At 38.2% G+C, this 19,638-nt stretch overlaps 1 protein-coding gene across 2 annotated transcripts in view; it reads left to right on the top strand.

Moving 5' to 3' along the window:
• The window catches only part of ifrd2 (interferon-related developmental regulator 2), a 38,847-nt gene extending 19,535 nt beyond the window's left edge, over positions 1–19,312 (top strand). For both annotated transcript variants that reach the window (XM_072581941.1, XM_072581940.1), the window contains 7 exons: positions 3,505–3,555; positions 7,512–7,690; positions 8,501–8,609; positions 9,755–9,889; positions 14,581–14,709; positions 15,433–15,528; positions 16,398–19,312. In XM_072581941.1, the coding sequence (XP_072438042.1) occupies positions 3,505–3,555; positions 7,512–7,690; positions 8,501–8,609; positions 9,755–9,889; positions 14,581–14,709; positions 15,433–15,528; positions 16,398–16,478 (780 nt within the window). In that variant the 3' untranslated portion in view covers positions 16,479–19,312. The remainder of the gene's footprint in view (positions 1–3,504; positions 3,556–7,511; positions 7,691–8,500; positions 8,610–9,754; positions 9,890–14,580; positions 14,710–15,432; positions 15,529–16,397) is intronic.
• Positions 19,313–19,638: the final 326 nt, after the last annotated feature.

The following is a 19,638-nucleotide window of genomic DNA, read 5'->3' as shown; positions in this document are numbered from 1 at the left end:
AGCTTACTGTAAAAGATTCTGGGACACAAGACAGTTGTGGTATTGTGCATTCTTCAACCCTGCCTTTTCCTTAAGACCAGTGCAAGTTTGTCGAACAAGCAACTTATGAGCTCCTGTGTAACTTGCCCAGCCTTTGTAAAAAGCTGCTCTGCCCTCTCTCATGTGCTGCAAAATTAGGTCATTTACTGGCTCGATGGCGAATCACGGGTTGAATAGGTGTGTCGATTGTTGGGAGCTGAGTGGGTAGTGAATAGTTTGCTGGCTGACTGGGGCTTTTCTGGGTAGGTGTGAGTGGGGACCTGCAATGGAGAATGGCTGTTGGGTCCACACTGACTTGCTGCGAGGGAGAGGGGGAGATTCAATAGCAGAGTTGGCTGGGTGGAAACCCCAAGACAGGTGAAAAGCAACCCAACTCCTATTTCAATTGAATTCTACTAAGGCCACTTTAGATTGAACCCCACTCTGGTCATTGTTCATTAAATCCAATTCTTTGGATTCGTTGGCCTCAGTCCTCGCCTATTCCTCTGGTGATCAGCACCAGCAGTTAGTCTTTTTCTTTCAAGCTCTGTTTCTTAACCAGAGAGGCATTTTTTTTTAGTTTAACTCTGGCTTGGCACTTTTTAATGGTAAACTTTGTTCATTACTCAATTTATTGACAGAGTTATTGCTTTGGAATTGTTTATTCCTGAAATTTGCTCTTGTGGCAAACCTCATCTTTTTGAATTTGCTTACCTAATAGCCCTCAATGCAGCAGAGATTTGTGGCCCCCTGTGGGTAAGGTTTTAGACAGTCCTGCTCTGGGACCTATAATCACTCAGTTGATTCCTATCCAAAGTTACTTTTCCTCTCATTGCTGAAGTTTTTTAAATTCGTTAATAGAATGTGATCATCTTTGGCGAGGCCAGCATTTATTGTCCAATGCTGGTTGTCCTTCAGAACAAGCTACCTTCTTGAACCACCAGTTCCTTTGGTGTCCGTAGAACAACAAACCTGCTAGGCATCGAGTTCCTTCACGACAATGAAGGACTGGTGATTTATTTCCAAGTCAGGATGCTGACTGGCTTAGAAGGGAACTTGTAGATAGTCGTGATCCTGTGTATCAGCTGTACTTGTCCTAGATAGAAGAGGCTGTGGGTTTGGAAGCTATTGTCTAAGGAGCTTTGGTGAACTTCTGCATCTTGTAAATGGTACGTATTGCTGTTACTAAGTATTGGTGATGGAGGAAGTGTATGTATATTGATGTGGTGCCAATCAGTGGGACAGCTTTGTTCCCAGATGGTATTAAGCTTCTTGAGCATTGAAGCTGCACTCATTCAGGCAATTGAACAGTATTTTGTCATAGTCCTGAGTTGATCCTTGTAGATTGCTGAGGTTTGGGACAAAGTATCAGCTGTCAGCGCAGCGCTTCCCTAACTTTTTCCCACCATGGACCCATTTTGGTACCTGAAAGTTGTCAAGTTCCCATTCCTGAGTATGTGGATGAAAGAAAGCTTGAGAGAAGTAGGATTGAAAGCTACTGAATCCACAGGGTTATAAAGCAAAGAGCACCAACGTTACTTTTTAAGACCCAATTAAGCCCAGCAAGATCAGGCAGTTCAGCCACAGGCTCTGTGGAGGAAAATGCGTGATGCATGATTTAAAGGCCACACAGCATCCATTGCTGCACTGGAGCTTTCAATCCCAAAATTTTCACTGCTAACCCCACTGAGGGTCACAACCACCAGTTTGTGGAGCTCAGTTTTTGGTAAACGAATTTTAGACAGAGTCAGATGTTCTGTTTAATTTAACTGTTCCATGTTTTTGCTTTGGGGCTCTCAGGAAACAGATACCAGCACCAATTGTTACAATTCCAGAAAATCCTATCATTGTTTTTTTGTCACAGACAAAAGATAGATTGATCAGTACCAAAATCTGAACAATCTGAATAACATAGAATGCTGGATTTGTCTTATTATTTGGTATTCTATGTGATTGATCCCATGGTCATCAGCAGCTAGGTACAGAGCAAACTAAGTTGACAAAACAAAGGATCATAGGACAAAGCACGGACTGAATTTAATTGAGCTCTGACGGGTTTGAGCATTGTACCTGTCTCCACCAACCTATGTAATAATCACGTGAATCAGAATAAAATTTACTGCCTTGCTTGTAGGTCACCATATCTGCATCCGCATCTGTCAAAACCTATAAATGTGCAAAATGTCACCGCACAATGTCTGATGCTTTTGATTTGATTCACAACATTCTTGTTCCTGACTAGGGTACTGTGACTGCCCAAAATTGACTATTATCAGACCCATGCATAAAGAATGGTTTATAACCTTTTAATTCTCCCTTCCCACTCTGCCGGGGACATGCAAGTCCTGGGCCTCCTCCACCGCCACTCCCTCACCACCTGATGCCTGGAGGAAAATCGCCTCAGAATACTTCAACCTCTGCATCAGTGTGGACTTCACCAGTTTCCTCACTTCCTCTCCCCTCATCCCAGTTCCAACCTGCCAGCTCAGCACCATCCTCATGACCTATCCTACCTGCCAATCTTCTTCCCACCTATTTGCTTCACCCTCCTCTCCGACCTATGACCTTCATCTCCACCTCCATCCACATATTGTACTCTTAGCTACCTTCTCCCCAGCCCCACCCTGCGCCTCCGCCCATTTATCTCTCCACCGCGGAGGCTCCCTGCCTCATTCCTGATGATGGGCATCGATTTTCCTGCTCCTTGGATGCTGCCTGACCTGCTATGCTTTTCCAGCACCACTTTAATCTTGACTTAGAATAAGGTAGCTGATGGCATTAAAGTTTAAAAACATCGAATTTGGTTTTGTAGAACAAATATCAGTATCAATCTTTGCTGCTGAAATACGAATCCTACATGATTCTAAGAACCAATTGATTTTGAACAATGGGCATTAGACTACCAAATTAGTACAACTTGGCACCATATTTACATTTTCTCATTTTTAAAATTGTGGTAACACATTGTTGGCACTATATTTGTGAAAAGGAAAGTGTATAAATATCGTTACAAGGATTTAACTATCATTCCAATAGCACAGGTTTCTTTAACCTGTTTTTGAAATGGCTGGAAATAGTTTTGTTTCGAGCTGATATGAAGTCTGGCTTGTTCTGATTTATGGTATGGAACTACTGACATCTAAAAACTGGCATCAATTTGATTGATGCCAATTGAATTAATATGTTTACAGCTCTGAGAATCAGGTATGACTGTAAAATTGAAATTACTATCGTTGTAAAAGATGTAGTTGGTCCAAACGAGTAAAATTATCAAAAGTAAGTATTGTGCACTCATTGCCCTACACATACAGTGCATCTTTTGCATAGTCCTAACTAAAGATTTCAGGGTGCCTCAATGCCAATACAGGTTTGCTAATTTGACATAGGTGAAAATGATTAAAAAGCTAAAACTTCACCCACCTAACCTTTCAACTGTGAAGTATATTTGGCTGTTTGTTACTTAATGTATGTTATTGCTTTGTTTAGACAGCCGTTGCTCTGGGAACATGCTGTTACATTGCTGCTAATGAAGCAGAGGTGAGTCTTAATTATTTTCCTAAGCAAAGAGATACTTGATTTATTGAGTTAGCAATTTTTTATTGAATAATTTATTAGTGTACTTTACTGTACAATGTTCCTTATTTTAAGATTTGAGGCTCATAGTTGATCCTAAAAAAAATTCATTCCTGTATATGGACCAGAGTTGGGCTAGTTCATATATTCCTGTCCAACTATGGAAGTGGTATTTGTGGAATGTAATTAATCATGCTTAGTATAAAATTGCATGATGTTAAATTTATGTCTTCAAGAGTTTTGCCAAATATTCTGTGGATCAGGGACATTTTCACAACATTTGGCATATTCTTTCTAAATTAAGTAGAGCCATCTTGGGGTAAGTTGTACATAGTTTGTGAAAAAAATTGATTTTAAAATAAAACAGTCTGATATAAAGGTGTAAGACGTTGAAAATACATAGAAGATAATTCAGTGTTTCTGGCACAACTTGATCGAGGTTATGCAATTGAAATCTTAGCATTTGCAATTGGAATGAATATTAAGTACGGGTATTTTAAGTACTTTGTAGATTGGCCCTGGAATGAAAGGGCTGCCTACAATCTATTGAACCTTTTGTTGCACCTCTTTTCAAACTGAGGCAAGTACAGCCATGGGAATGGAGACCAGGATAATCTGACTAAAGGAGTCTCAGTAGCAGCAAGATTTACTGAGTTTTGACTTCAGCCCCTTCCAATCGTTCTGGAGAAGGTGGCAGTGTGGGTGGTGAAGATCTTTTGAGGTCAAAGATCAGCTATGGTCTTAACAAATGGTGGAACAGGCTCAAAAGGATGTTTCTTTTGTTCTCCAGGAGACACCTTGATTGTCTAATTTTGTGTTCTACCTCCGCATTGCTTCAATCTTGTTTTCCTGTCATGTTTTTTTCTCACCAATCCACATTAAGTTTGGATGAAATGTGTAGTCCTAAGGTACTATTTTCCAATATCTCTTATAATTAGTGAGATGCATTGAGAAGGAATTTTGATGTATTGCTTCAGTACATCTTGTAGATGTTACACAGTGCTAATGCAGTGTGCTGATGGTGAAGTGAGTGAATGTTGAAGGTGATGGATGTGTTCCTCGGTGGTGTTGAATCTCTGGAGTTTTATTGGAGCTGCACCTCAGCACGTTGGTGTATTCCATCATTATGCTGAGTTTTGCCTTGTAGGTGGTGGACAGGCACTGGGAGACAGAAAATGAGTTCCCCACGACTGAAATTCTTGGCCTCTAACCTGCTGTTGCAGCCAGTATTTATATGCTTGATCCTGTTCAGTTTCTGGTCAAATGGTAATTCTAAGGATGTGGAAATTGGTAGATTCAGTGAATTACATTCCTAAGTATATGTTATATCTGCATGGTAACTATGTTTAGTATACAGTGATATCATTATACAGTACAGAGGAACCGCAATTATCCGAACGACACAGGTGGGGAGTATTTTGTTTGGATAACTGAATGCCAGATAACACCATTTAGCCAAGCATCTGGACCTTGCAATCTTGTTTTGAGTATCCGAATTTTGGAAAATCAGTGTTTGGATAATTGAGATTCCTCTGTATGCAGTGATGTCCACAACTTAATAGTTATTGGCATTGAAAGAAAAAATTCTTATGTAAATAACGTTGCATGTCTTAACACATTCATTTGCTGCCACCTTGCCCATTCACTTAAACTGTCTCTGTCCCTTCACAGACTTCATTATGTTCTCGTAGCTTGCTTTCTAAGCTACCTTTTTTATCATCAGAAAACCTGGATACACTTGGTCCATTCAATTGGTAACTAATACAGATAAAAAAAACTTATTTTCTTTGTTATTCATTCATGGAGTGTTGGAATCATTGGCTGGGCAAGTATTTATTACCCATCCCTAGTTGCCCTTGTGAAAACGATGATGAGCTGCCACCTTAAACTGCTGCAGTCCATTTGGTGCAGGTGCACCCATGGTATTGTTAGAGAAGGAGTTCCAGGACTTTGACCCAGCAATGCTGAAGGAATGGTGACGTATTTCCAAATCAGGATGGAGACTGGGTCAAAGCAAAACTGGTATGTGCTGCACCCATGTATCTGCTGTCCTGCTCAATGAACTTAGCTGAAGTCTCACTGCTAATGTTTATCAAACCCACTAGTTACAGCCTGCCATCTTTGTCTGTTTATTCCTGTTTTTTTTGCTTTTGAAGCAATCCATGATCCACACTGTGTTGCATCACTTCTAACCCAACAAGCTTTGTCTTATCTGGCATGTTATCAAAAGGCTTTCAGAAATCCAAATATATATCTACTATTTCCCTGGCTTCTATCCTGCTTGTTATTTCTTTGAAGATGTCCAGTAGATATGTCAAATCCAATTTCCTTTCACACAACATGTTGGTTATGCTTAATTACATTATGATTTTCTAATTACAATGCTTCTTGAATTCCAGCCTTTTTCTGATGGTTAATGTAAGGCTGCAACTGGTCTGTCATTTCTGTTTTCCACGAATAGCAGTGTCACTAGAATCAAAGACTGTTTGAAATTTCACAGTCAGTGCACCCAGGATGTAAGCCGTTGGGTGTGTGAGTACTTTCTCTTAATACTCCTTGAAGTTCCCCAATCTAATTTTCTCTTGGGTATTCCACTATTTCCGTTATGTGTTTTGTTCCTTCTGATTTGAAGATAAACAAAGTATATTTGCTTAACATATCTGCTATTTCCTTTTTCTGTTTATTATTTTGCCTGTTTCTCCAGCCTTTTAAGTTGATTTCACTATAACTGCAATGGTAGCAGCATCATTCTTTTGTATTTTAATTATAAAGTCATCATAGTCACAAGGGACCTTAAGGATGCTCGCTCATTAGAGAGAGATGACAAGTGGTGTTCAATCTGCAAGTCACCATCTCTCCAGCAAAGTGTGAGGTTGAGAAGGCAGGATCTTCATAGCAATTTCAACCAGTGCAGGAATTCTACCTGCAGTATTGGCTTACCCTGCATTGAAAATGAGCTGTCCAGTCATCTGAGCTCACTGACTCAGATTAATTAAAATTTTGTAATTTCATAACTTTAAATGTACAGGTTTTTTTTACTTAAATGGCTTAAAGTAGTTTATGAAAACAACTGCTAGCAGGTACATGACAACTGACTTTCCTGGGAGAGAATTATTTGATTTTTTTTGGTATAAGACATTAGATAATCTGATCCAGTCAGCAGTTGATTCTAGTTTTGTGAACTGTCTGTGATTGACTGCTACATCTAATGCTGTGGTTTGATTCATGAAAAATGTATCTTGCATCAATCCTGGTTAGTTGAACGTGTCTTAATAACCAGTTAGATGCTGAAGAGCATTAGTAGTTACTATATGCAACATGAGACATTTAATTTCTGTTGAACCACCATGTAAATGATATTTGCCCCTATTTATTGTTCCTATATAATCCTATTTCAGGAATTTGGGTTTCACCATTTGAGATGCTGAATTGAATCACTATTTGGTTAATTTAGTGGCTTAGATAAGTTGCTAGTAATAACCTGAAGGAGTGATTCATGAATATTCCGATCTGTAATAAAGATTCGTTCGAAACCGCACCTAATCATCGAGTGTTCTGTTTGTGGATTTTTACTATCTCCACGGATAGCTAACACTGAAATTCAACTGTTGAGATTGTTCAGAATTGTCTGTGAACTTCAGCTAATTTTCACTTTAAGTCTTGGGAATCTGGAACTAGATGGTGATCAAAATATGAAAAGTGTTGAATAATCATATTTACAAACTAAGCTTTGGGGAGTTAAAAGCAGAAACTTTTTTATAATGAAATTACTCCTTCCTAAACCAGAATTCCTCCTCTTGGTAGACCGTTTATGCATTAACGTCCGGAAATGGACACAACACCCTTCCAATGTGTTTCATGAGTCCCCTTGTTTGTTTCTTACTATTTCTTATGTATACAAATTTATATATTTATTTCAGGACCTTTCATCTTGCCTGGCCTGTTTAGAGAGTGTCTTCAGTGCTTCATATATAAAGGGAGATGGATTAGTTCCCTCCCACAATTCTCAGACTCAAGTTCTTCACTACAATGCTCTCCAGTCCTGGTCCTTACTGGTTACTATCTGTCCACCCTCCAAAATTCAGAAGCTCTTAGAAAAGTAAGTGTGAATGATCACTGATATAGGTCTGTTGCCTGTATGCATACTCATATTTTTAGTCATTTATGGTAGTAAATTGATCATCAATACTTCTGTAAATGTGATGACATTAAGAAGAGCTGTTTTTGGAAAAATATCAAACAAATGAACAAGTCTTGTGCATCCCTTAAATTCTTCAGAGAATGAATCCCCCTTTCATATGTTATTCTATGAGGAAAGAACTTCAGTGTAAATGAAGCTTTTTCCCTTTGCACTCTCATCCCTGACACCAAGCTCCTCCTTTGGTTAATAAACCAAAGGTAATTAAAAGTCTGCCCCTTGATAGAACCTGAATTTTTCATGCATGTTTGACATTAGGAAAGGATCCATTCAACTAATGGTACAGCCACTGAACTGTTCAGTTTGTTTCTTTTTTGCAATCCTATCATGTGTGCTTTCTGTAGTAGCTAGACAGCTTGTTACTTTTTAACAGAAGCCCACTTCCACACCTGTACAAATGCAGCAATACAGCTGGCCATTAACAAGTATGTGAGGAATGCTCAGGGTAAATGGTCTTTACTCTCCACTTGCCTAAAGAGAAACATGGGAAGATATACAACTTTGTAACTTCAAATCCATGAGACAGCGAAAGTTAGAACAGCATCCTATTGGGGGACGACTTATGCCCTGTTACTCCTAGCGCACAGTTCATTGTGGCTGAGGTTAATCGTATCATGTCAAGAAAATCAAATTTCATTGCATTTAATATAACCTTGTCGTTTTGCTCTGTCAGAAATATTATAGTAACCAATTTTTACCTATACTTTCCAGTCATCTGCCCAAGTTACCTGGTCTCTTGTGCAGTGATAGTGTGACCTTGCGAATAGCAGCTGGGGAAGCTATAGCGCTTCTGTTTGAATTGGCACGCAAGATTGATCAAGTAAGGAGGTCTTTGTGTTGTCTGTCTGTATTCCTGGAAAGAAATTATACTTGGTGAAATTGTTGTTGTACTACTTATGTATTAAATGTATTAAATATTCAAACGTTCATGAGCTTTTCCTGTCTACTTTTTTGCCCCTCATGGTGTACCTTAGATTGACAAACCTGCCCCTTGGGGAAGTTGAAGTAGTGTTTGCATTGAGTATTTAATTGAGTTGACTCTGTGCTTATCTTCTACTTTTTAATTTATTTTCTTTCTTAACAAGCAAAACTAATGTCATTTACAAAATGCCTTGCAAGAACTGTAACAAACACTACAGGCAGAAAACTAGCCACCAGGATACATAAACCTCAACTAGTCACAAAAAGACATGATCCACTGTCACTAGTATCCTTATGTACAGATGAGGAAGGACATCACTTTGACTGGGACAACACATCCGTCCTAGGACAAGCCAAACAGACACATACGAGAATTCCTAGAAGCACATTGACTTGGATTCCATTTACCACCACTTAGGAAAAAGAACAGGAAATGGCAACACCAACCTAAGGAAAGCTAAACACATAAATAGAACGCGAGCCATGCCACCAGTGCTTCATTTGGAGGCTCACTGGTGATGTTACCTAGTATGGTGATGAAACAACATCTAAAAACGAACCTTCTAGCTCAGCGAGCAAGCCTACATCCAGAACTTCAGCCTGAGCTACAAATCTTCTCAAACAAAATATTGTCATGACTGGTTACAAGCAATTGACTTCATGATTTAATATTGTGGGTGAACGAACCAGATGACATTTTTGTTCCACCGATACATATTGAATTTGGTGCACAGGAATCTTGTGTTTAAAAACCAGTTTTCTTAGACCTTATTTAATGGAATTCATAATGAATGAGGGTTTACTCTTTTTCACCTGAATTTATTGAGACCCTTCTAGGTTGTACTGAGGTTTGAATATCAAAAGAAAATCTGCAGTGCAACAAAGTGTAAATTATCAATTGGGTTTATGATTATTCCTATTTGAGTCTTTGGAAACACAGATATTCTGTATGGTCTAATGCTGGCTTCGTGTATGCAATTCAATGAATTAGCCATTCCAATGTTGTACATTAATTTTTGTTTTCTTGTGACTTTATTTTCAAAGGACTTTTTGTACGAAGGGACTGATCAACTTTGTGAAAAGCTGAAGGGCTTGGCAACCGACAGTAACAAACACAGAGCAAAAAATGACCGACGAAAACAGCGTTCCATTTTCCGAGATGTCTTGCATTTCATTGAGGTAGGTTTTGTTCAAATTACCACCCACAGAAAGATGGGTATTGTGCTTTTTAACCAATGAGGAGGAAACCAATAGATCAAAGTAAACTATTCATGCAAAATTGTAGATGCTTGGATTTATTGACTTTCAAAACTTGATCTATCTTGATTATGCTGATGTTTTCATTAGGTTAAATTGGAGACAGAGTTGAAGCTTCATTGATATTTCGTGGGTAGGAATTAGTGATGTATGGCTTTGTACAGTAAAGTTTTAAAGAAAATTCTATGTCATTCCAATTTTTTATTTTACAAAGTCCACTGATGCCTTAATGTATTATGTGCAAAGCAGAACCTGTTTTAGTCTGGAGGCATTTTCTGTATAGGTGTTATTTTGCCACTAGGATATCTGGAGGAATGAGTTTCCCCAAAAAATTGTCCTTCCCAAATTGCCAGCAGTGTTGTAAAAGCACTTTATAGATTCAGCCATTTTACCTCATTTACCTGCTAGTTTTCTTAAGGCCTAAATGGTTGGAGTGGAGATGAATTTGAAAATATAATATCTCTTAATGAGATGTCTGTCTTCTCATTTTACAACAGCTGAATTACCAAACCACCTTCCTGTGCACTTTGGTTGCCCATTCTTTGTACTACTTCCATTGAGACTGAGAATCAGTGGCTTGAGTTCCTGTTTCAGATTTCTGGATTTTATTTAGCCATTTAACTTCACTCCCAAAAGCAGATAGGTTATGATTCAGCCCAGGGTGCAACATGGTATTGCCGCCTTGAAGATTCTGGGCTCAAGTGAAATTCATACTTGTAATCCAAATATACCATGCTACCACTGCGCTGTTCTATTCTTCACACATGGCCTCCTTTCAGTCCATAGGACGTTCGAGCTTGCTTAAGGGACAGCACCAGGAAAAGATACATGGAGATTCCAGAAAACACCTATAAGAATGCAAATTAATGCTAAGTTAGGTGCTGCAAATGAGCTTCCATTTGTCCAGAGCACTAGATATAAATGTAGACCAGAACTGAATGAGCTTTCCATAGTTAGGAGTGCCAACACACAAGTTGAAGTATTTAACTAGGACTCTATTTTGGTAGATGTTAAAGATACCTTGGCATAATTTAAGGAATTTGTTTTGTCAGTTAACATTTGTCCATCCATCAAGATATTAACTAGTTTTTTAACTCATTGTGGCTCTTGTAAACCCTGTATGATTCACCTTTATCCATGTAACCCATTAACTACAATTAATAAATTCTAAAATGCCAGGAATAGGCCATTTCCGACAGTACGTGTACACCGTATGTGTTTTGTATAAAGTATTCTGAGAAATATCTAGTAGCCTTGGCAAGTGGTAAAGTGAGAATGTGCCTAAGGTGGAAAGAATATGAACACTTGTTTTCTATGGAACTGCATGACTTAACTTAAACAGAGTCATAGAGATTTACAGCATAGAACAGACCCTTCAGTCCAATTCACCCATGCTGACCAGATATCCTAAATTAATCTAGTCTCGTTTGTCAGCATTTGGCCCATATCCCTCTCAACTCTTCCTATTCGTACACCCATCCAGATGCCTTTTAAATGTTGTAATTGTACCAGCCTCCACCACTTCCTCTGGCAGCTCAATCCATACGCGCACCACCCTCTGTGTTTAAAATGTTAGTCCTCCGGTCCCTTTTTAAATCTTTCCCCTCTTCCCCATGCCCTCTAGTTTGGGACTTTGCCACCCCAGGGAAAAGACCTTGTCTATTTACCCTATCCATGCCCCTCATGATTCTATAAGGTCACCCTCAGCACCTGACACTCAAGGGAAAATAGCCCTAGTCTGTTCAGCCTCTCCCTATTGTTCAAGCCCTCCAATCTTCGCAACATCCTTGTAAATGTTTCCTGAACCCTCCCAAGTTTCACAATACAATTTTTAAGAAAAATAACATGCTTAAAAGGCTACAGAATTATGGAACTAGGGCAGTAGAGTGGCTCATTGGTTAGTACTACTGCCTCACAGCGTCAGAGACCCAGGTTCAATTCCACCATGAATGACTCTGTGTAGAGTTTGCTCATTCTCCCATTGTCTGCTTGGGTTTCCTCCCACAGTTCACCGATGTACAGATTAGGCCAGTTGGCCAAGCTAAATTGCTCATAGTGTCCATGGATGTTTAGGGTGTAGCTTTGCTCGCTGAGCTGTAGGTTTGATATCCAGAAGTTTCATTACCTGGCTAGGTAACATCATCAGTGGCGACCTCCAAGTGAAGCGAATCTATTGTCTCCTGCCTTCTATTTATATCTTTCTCCTGGGGTTTGTGGTGATGTCATTTCCTGTTCATTTTCTGAGAGGTTGATAGATGGTATCTAGATCTATGTGTTTGTTTATGGTGTTGGAGTGCCAGTCCTCTAGGAATTCTCTGGCAGGTCTTTGCTTAGCCTGTCCCAGGATAGATGTGTTGTCTCAGTCGAATTGGTGTTTTTTTTTCCTCCGTGTGTAGGGCTACGAGGGAGAGAGGGTCATGTCTTTTTGTGGCTAGCTGGTGTTCATGTATGTTGGTGGCTAACTTTCTTCCTGTTTGTCTTATGTAGTGTTTCTTGCATGGAATTTTGTAGGTGACGTTGGTTTTTGTCCATGGGTTATACTGGATGTGCTAGGTGGATTAGCCATGGGAAAATTCAGTTATAGGGATAGAGTAGAGGAATAGGTCTGGGTGAGATGTGGTGGGTCAGTATAAACTCAATGGGCTGAATCGCCTGGTTCCACACTAGGGATTCTTTGATAAAGTAAATAGTAAATTGACTGGAGGAGGGTGTTGAGTAATGATTTCACTCTGAAACTGGTTGAGATCTGGATCTCAGTTTTGAGACACAAACTTCACATTTGAAAAAAAATTATTGGGTATACACTTGACTTCTGTAACCTATAAGGCTACCGGCCCTGAGCTGGAAGGTGTGATTAGCTATTTTTTGACCTACATGGATATGGTGGGCCAAGTGGCCATTTCCTGTGCTGTTAGTTATTAATCTTTCCATACATCAGGAGTTTTGGGTGACGAGAGAAGACCATGAAGGCAGTGAGACAAAGGGGGTGTGGTGTGAACTTGTTTGAGATTGTATTTGATTGATCTGCAGTGGCCTCTTTGAACTTGAATTTGCATTGATGAATTAATCGTTACCACAAACTGATTTTTACTGTATAAACTTCAGTTCTAACTGTTTTCTGTCTGAATTGATAATAGGAGGGTCCTATAGTGTAATTCCCCTGCCTTTAGGAACATAAAGAATTATCCTCAGTTCTCCATGAATTTGGATGCCTGCTTATTCAGTTCTATTCACATAAATTACTTGTGTAAGCTGGTGTATTTCTTGGTGCTATCGCTTACCAAATGCATAGCTAACTAGAGATTTATTTGCTAGTAAAATATTTGCTGGAAAAGATAAGATTGGAAAAACTCCTGACTGAGCTGTGTAGCCACTTGGAAAGACCTGGAACTTTCCATTGCTAGTGAGTTTTTTTTGAAGGACTAATTGCATGCAAACATTACTGACTGACATTATTACTCGCCCAAATTGGATAACAGGTGCCAGAAAGTGAGTTCAAACATTGTGTATTCACTGAAGTGGCTTCCATACTACATAAGCTAAATTTTGAATTCTGAACTCTAATAGATGTTGAACTTGTTATTAAACACTGCTGAATAATTGGAGATCGATTTTGCTTTCTGCAGATATGTTGAGCTCTTTTGCACTGAAGAGACAATGCAATGTACTTTCAAGACCTTTAAATAATTAATTGTAAACATAAAGCAACTCTGATGAGCTTGTTTCTTGGTGATCTATCAGCAAAAGAATTTATCCCAAGTAGTCTCTTCATTTTAGAAAAAGTATTTTGGCTATTACTACTCTTTTTAAGAGGGAAGTTGTCAGAGATTTGTAGAAAGTTAGGACAGCTATACAGATGTAAACCTAATCCATGTGTTGCATTGATTGTGCTCATTATGGACCAGGCCAGACCCCCTCAAAACATTTCAAGAAAATAGCCCAGACTCTAACTTTGCTAGTTGTTTTAAGCAGGTGTAACACATATTCCACGGGGTGCAGTTGGTCAAACCACCTAGTTTTCAACAAACAGAATTAATTTACAAGATTACTGAATGAAAGCCAAACTAAAGAGAACAGAATAATATAACCTATGTGAAAACCCAACATCATCCCAATTTAATGATGCTATTCTAAGTACTTGCAACAATCCCCATAAACATCTCTTGGCACAAAAGGTAAAATCAAGGTCCAGTTCATACAGGGGAGAACAGGAGTTTCTATAATCATAGAGAGAGGGAGTTCAGTCTGGGTCTGCTTCTTTGGATCCAGCAGCTTTTTCAACTGCCTGACTGCTTTTAGTCAATAGCCAGCATACCCAAAACCAAATCAAACCAGAGCAAAGCTAAGCTGGAAGAACTGGCCACTCCCCTTTGATTGTACAAGTGTGTTTTTTTGTTAAAACATAAAAGCCTTTCGCCTGAGGCAATATCGGTTAGCTATAATCAAATTGGTCCTAAGACCCTTCAAAATTCGACTTTTCGGAGTCTGTGTCTTTTACAACCTCTCTGAATCAAAACCCAAGGATAACATAACCTTGTTAAAGGAGCAGCATTGCATGCTTCAATGTGGAATCAGAAGTAATTTCTCAATGACAAATTTCTGTTTCTTTGCAGGATGAAGAGTGTCCAGAGGAAACAATCAAGTTTGGGATTGAGTGCCTTTGCATAGATAGTTGGGTTAAAAGAAGAGTCTATGATGCCTTCAAGGAGATTCTTGGATCTGGTATCAGGCACCACCTGCAGGTAAAGAAGGGGGAAATGCTAAATAAATTAAGTGAAGCTGATTTGGTCGGAATTACTTGATATGATCACTAGCTATTGGAATGTGTATTTGACACGAACATGTGTAGATTCTAATATGGAATAATAAGCAGGAGCTCACTGTTTTCCTTCCCATCTAATAATAATCCTAATGGCTGCCATAGACACAGGCCAGTTAATTTGATCTTCACACAGACCTGGTTCCACTTAGGACCTTTTGACTGTCTGGTTCAGGACTATATCATTCAGACATTATAGGGAGAACTTGTTGCTAGTTAGACTTGATACTGTATTCAGAAATTTTCTCAAAGGCCTCAATCTGGTGCTGTTAAACTGGCTGCTGAGACCATTGTAAGCAGTCATAGTTGAGGAGCTTCTTTAGTTATGGGGAACAAGAGGGCTGTACTGAGTGATGAGAAATCATATAAGTTTTGTCTTGTCTTCCTATCCCTTTAATAAAATTAAAAACATCATTTTTTGATCTTAATTTTTTGAATGGAGTAATTGGTTTGGCTCCCGACTGGTGTTCTCAGGATACCTTGAAGCTTGTAAACTGCTAAATATACAAAATTATACTACTCATTATATGTAAGATGCTCTATACATGCCATGTTAAGAAAATGCACTAACTTTATCACTTTAAGAACATGTCAAAATATGCCTCTGACTCATCATTTAACTTCATTTAACATTTCGTTTCTGAAGCATAACGAATTGCTGCGGGACATCTTTGAACTGGGTCCACCTCTAATGCTAGATGCTGCTGCTATCCGGGCAAATAAAATTTCAAGATTTGAAAAGGTAAGTTTGGATGTCTCCCTAGATATTTAAATATAACATGATCCATACATTTTACTCATCTTATCTGATTTGAAATGTTTAAGCTATTTGCGTATCTTTTCCATTTCCCTCTTAACTCCAGTTGCCAAGCTGGCATGGATGATTCCTATATCTCTTGAAAATGGATCCACTGTGATTTAGAACTACTCTCGGGCAGAATTTTGATCAGCAAATAGCCTAACACACTTGAAATTCAATTCAAATAGAAAATTATTCTGTAATTGACTAGAAATTGCATCTGAGAACGATGGCATGACTTTACAATTGTCCTTCCTCTCTTCTTTTCCTCCTTGTGTGGAGATCCCTCCAGTGTAGTCATTGTTCAGCAATTTGAGTGTTATGTCTTCAGTAATTAATTATTCTATGCATCCAATTTACAGGGTGTATAATAATTAGGATGCAGTTTGAATTATTTGCTTATGGTTTCCTTTATGTCTTGTTTCTTGAATCTCTCTATAATGATTGGGCCATAACAGACCTTTTTGGGCGTTAATTGCTTTTGTGAGCCTTTTTTTTATATATATATATATAGTTTTTGTTTTTGTTTTTGTTCTGCTTCCTAGCTTGTTGGAACTGGCTTGGTTTCAAATCCCACCGGCTTCAGAGGTCATAATGCATCTCAGCAGGTTGATTAAAAATATCTGAAACTAATCCTTTTAAAAGTGCGCTGGTCTAATTTACTGAGGAAGTGCTATTTTTCAGAAGCACCTAGCAAGAGGTTGCCAGTTAAGGTGTTTTGTTTATAAAACCCAATGGATTATTCCTATCATGATTTTTATTTTATATATTTGTAAGAGTAATTTGTTGATTTCCATCTTTTCCTGAAACAGCATTTGTACAACTCTGCGGCCTTTAAAGCAAGGACCAAGGCAAGAAGCAAAGTCCGGGATAAAAGAGCTGATGTACTTTGAGAAACCAAAACCGACATCATGCCAGACCTCTGCATACTTTAATGTTTCTGGTCACTGTGATTATAAATTACATTCAACAGGGTTTTCTCAATTGTGTAAACAATCATGGGGCCTTTTTAAAATTGCATACGTGCACAGTTCCCATTGCTGTGTTTGCTTTTTATTTAATTTTCATTTCTAAATGTCAACATTTGAAATTATATAGAAGAATATAACCTGCAGCATAGGTTCACAAAAAGCTTACTGCTATGGAGTGATGCCGCCACTGGATTAAGTAAATTAATGATTGTCTCCACTTGACCCCTTGTCTTGCTGAGTGAACTTGTAAATTTGGTCCCTCATTCAAACTATATTATGATGAAATTGATTAAACATTTCAAATGGTTTTAATTTTGCAAAAAAAGAAGAAAAGCACAAAAATAAGTAGTTAATATTTTGTAATTTTCTATCTACGTTTTGTACCACTGTTTCTCATTTTTAAGTATGAATGGATGGGCTTTGTGAAAGTTGTTGGGTTTGGAAAAAGCCATGTGTGCAGGTTTACATATTTGGAAATGTTAGTTAGCCTTGTATAAAGCCCAAAAGTTTGATTTTTGTACTGGAAAATTATCCCACTCTGACTTCAGTACAACCAACCTGCAAATTTTAGCTTCCTGCCAAACTTGCCACTTTTCATGCAATGAAAACAGAATGAGAATGTGTAAATGATGTTTGACATTTGTTTATTTGGACCTCTATTATTTAAAACTGTATGGTATAGCAGAGGCCATTACAGCTGACTGGGTCACTGGAAAGTATATGGATTTTGTGGGATTTCTTGTGACTCCTTCCATATGTTTTAGTTCTGTGTAAACCGATTCCATTCTAATATATATTTGCCTTACTCTAGATCTGTGATGCTTCAACCTTAAAATTATTTATTTAGGGTATGCATACATAGTGAATTTGAAGCTGAGTATTCTATTTGACTTGTACAAAATAATTATTCCATACATGTGTATTTTATGGAATTTGGAAATCACTGGAAAGGCCAGCATTTTTGCCCCTCCCTAATTGCCCTTGAACTGGCTGACTAATTAGACTAATTCAAAGGGCAATTAAAAGTCAACTACAGATCATTCTGCTTTAATGTGCACTTCGTTAATGCAAATTTGCTGTAATGTGATTGACTAAATGGGGACATTGTTTCTAAAACTTGTTGGCTGTAATGCGATTTTAAGTGCTGTTTCTAAAGCATGATTTTTCTATCATGCGGATTGCACAAGAATGCAACCGTCGCGTTATGAAAGAACTACTTGTACGTCGTTGTGGGCTAGACTGGATAAAGATGATTTGATTTTCTTTTCTAAAAGATATTAGTGAATCAGATTTTATTTTCTTATGACAATTGATTATGGTTGCAATTGGTGAGCTGGCGTTATATTCCAATTATTTTTAACAAAACAAATTTAAATTCTCCCAGCTGTCAAAGTGGGACCTTGTGTCCCAAAGTATTTTCTTTGGCCTCTGCTGTACAAGTACAGTGACATAGCCACTATGCCATATCTCCCGGTTAGTTAAACATGAATCATTTCAGGGTTTTTTCTAGCCAAAGGGTAAAACAATGGGTGCTTTATTGTGATTGTTTTTAGAAATCTCGGGCCTAAAACTGCCTGTTTCTCCAGTGTTGCTGTAGGACTAGAAGGATTACTTGAGTGCTGACTGGAGTTGATTCTCTGCCTCCCCTTTTTTTTAATCAAGTTTTATTTGTTCAGTGTTGCACTGGAGGTTAAATAGCACAGGCATTCTTTCCTTGAGCATTTTAGGAATGAGACAGTGAAAACAGAGGATAGTCTTGTTACATTAATGGTGCAATTATATTACGATTTTGATCCTACCTCCAATTCTATGACTTTGGTTGCATGTACAGTCACTCAATCTCTTTGCTTATGACCACGTTTTCTACAAACATAATATGGAATTACTTCTGACATTTGGATGCTGCATGTGAAAATTTTGTTTTCACCAATATACAAATTAGAAGGATATTCACCTGCTTTGACAAAAAAAACTTCAAACGTTTGACCTTTAAAACCCTCTTACCTTGATGAATGTGACACTGTAGTTAATTTTTCACATGAACTGAGTACCTTTTACTCAGGAAGCAGAATTATCGTACAAGCACTGGTTTTCTTTGGGTCTGCACAGAGCCTGGTACTGCACTTTAATGGACCAGAGTCTATTCTACATCCCATCACCATCCTCCCATTGCCATCTTGAAAAATATATTTCTTTATATGCCATACACCAAAATTGTGGGAAGAAAACCTTAATTTTCATACGTGGCGAGAGGGATGGTGGTTTTTGCTCTTTATTCATACCTTACCAATGGACCCAAGAGAAGTTGAGGACCTTGCTTTTTACAAAAATTCAATTATGTCTCCAAATGGCGATGATTGGCTATCATGCATGTACACCCTAAACTTAAAATTGATTGGCAACACTCAAATGTCAGAATGGAACAGATTTTGCAAATGAATCTCTCTGCTGTCCTGCTCCAGGAGTTTGGCTTTGAATAGTTGCGTTTCCTTGTCTCCCCTTCCTAGAAAATTGGATTTGGAATTCTCAAGTGCCCTCTCTATAATATAATGAACCCTGGTAGATCTGAAATTTGTGGTTTTCAACAGATTTGAAATCTGTCTCCTGCTGCTTCAGACAAGTCATTTTTATGCAAACAATTTTTAATAAAATTCTTTTCCAAATCTCTGTGCAGAAAAAAAAATAAGGATTTTTGTGAATGTGCCTTTGCAGAATGTATGCTGTATCTAGAGAGCTTATTAAAATATTGCAAAATGGTGGTGTTTTAATCTCATGACTGAGTTGTTGAGTGAAGATTTTGAAAATATGGGTGAACAGCAAAAGAATCCACAAAAGAATTTTTTGAATTGCCTTATAAACCAATAGATAGCTGTCACTCAAAAGTTCAAAACGAAAATTTCTGGTGGATTTAAATCCATTGGAGAAGGCACTTTGGGATCATCTTCCACTGAGGGAGGAAAGATCCTGCATGTTTTCTGTCAACAGATAAATGCAGCTGTTGCTAATTATAGGTGTTGTCTGAGTCAACTGTTTTTTTTCCACAGCAAATGAGCATTTAATGTTTTAAATGCTGGATTTGCTT

The sequence above is a fragment of the Chiloscyllium punctatum genome, chromosome 12 (genome assembly GCF_047496795.1).
Source record: "Chiloscyllium punctatum isolate Juve2018m chromosome 12, sChiPun1.3, whole genome shotgun sequence".
In the NCBI taxonomy this organism is placed as follows: domain Eukaryota; kingdom Metazoa; phylum Chordata; class Chondrichthyes; order Orectolobiformes; family Hemiscylliidae; genus Chiloscyllium; species Chiloscyllium punctatum.
The sequence above is the reverse complement of the archived record's forward strand: the minus strand, read 5'-3'. Positions and strand labels throughout refer to the sequence as shown.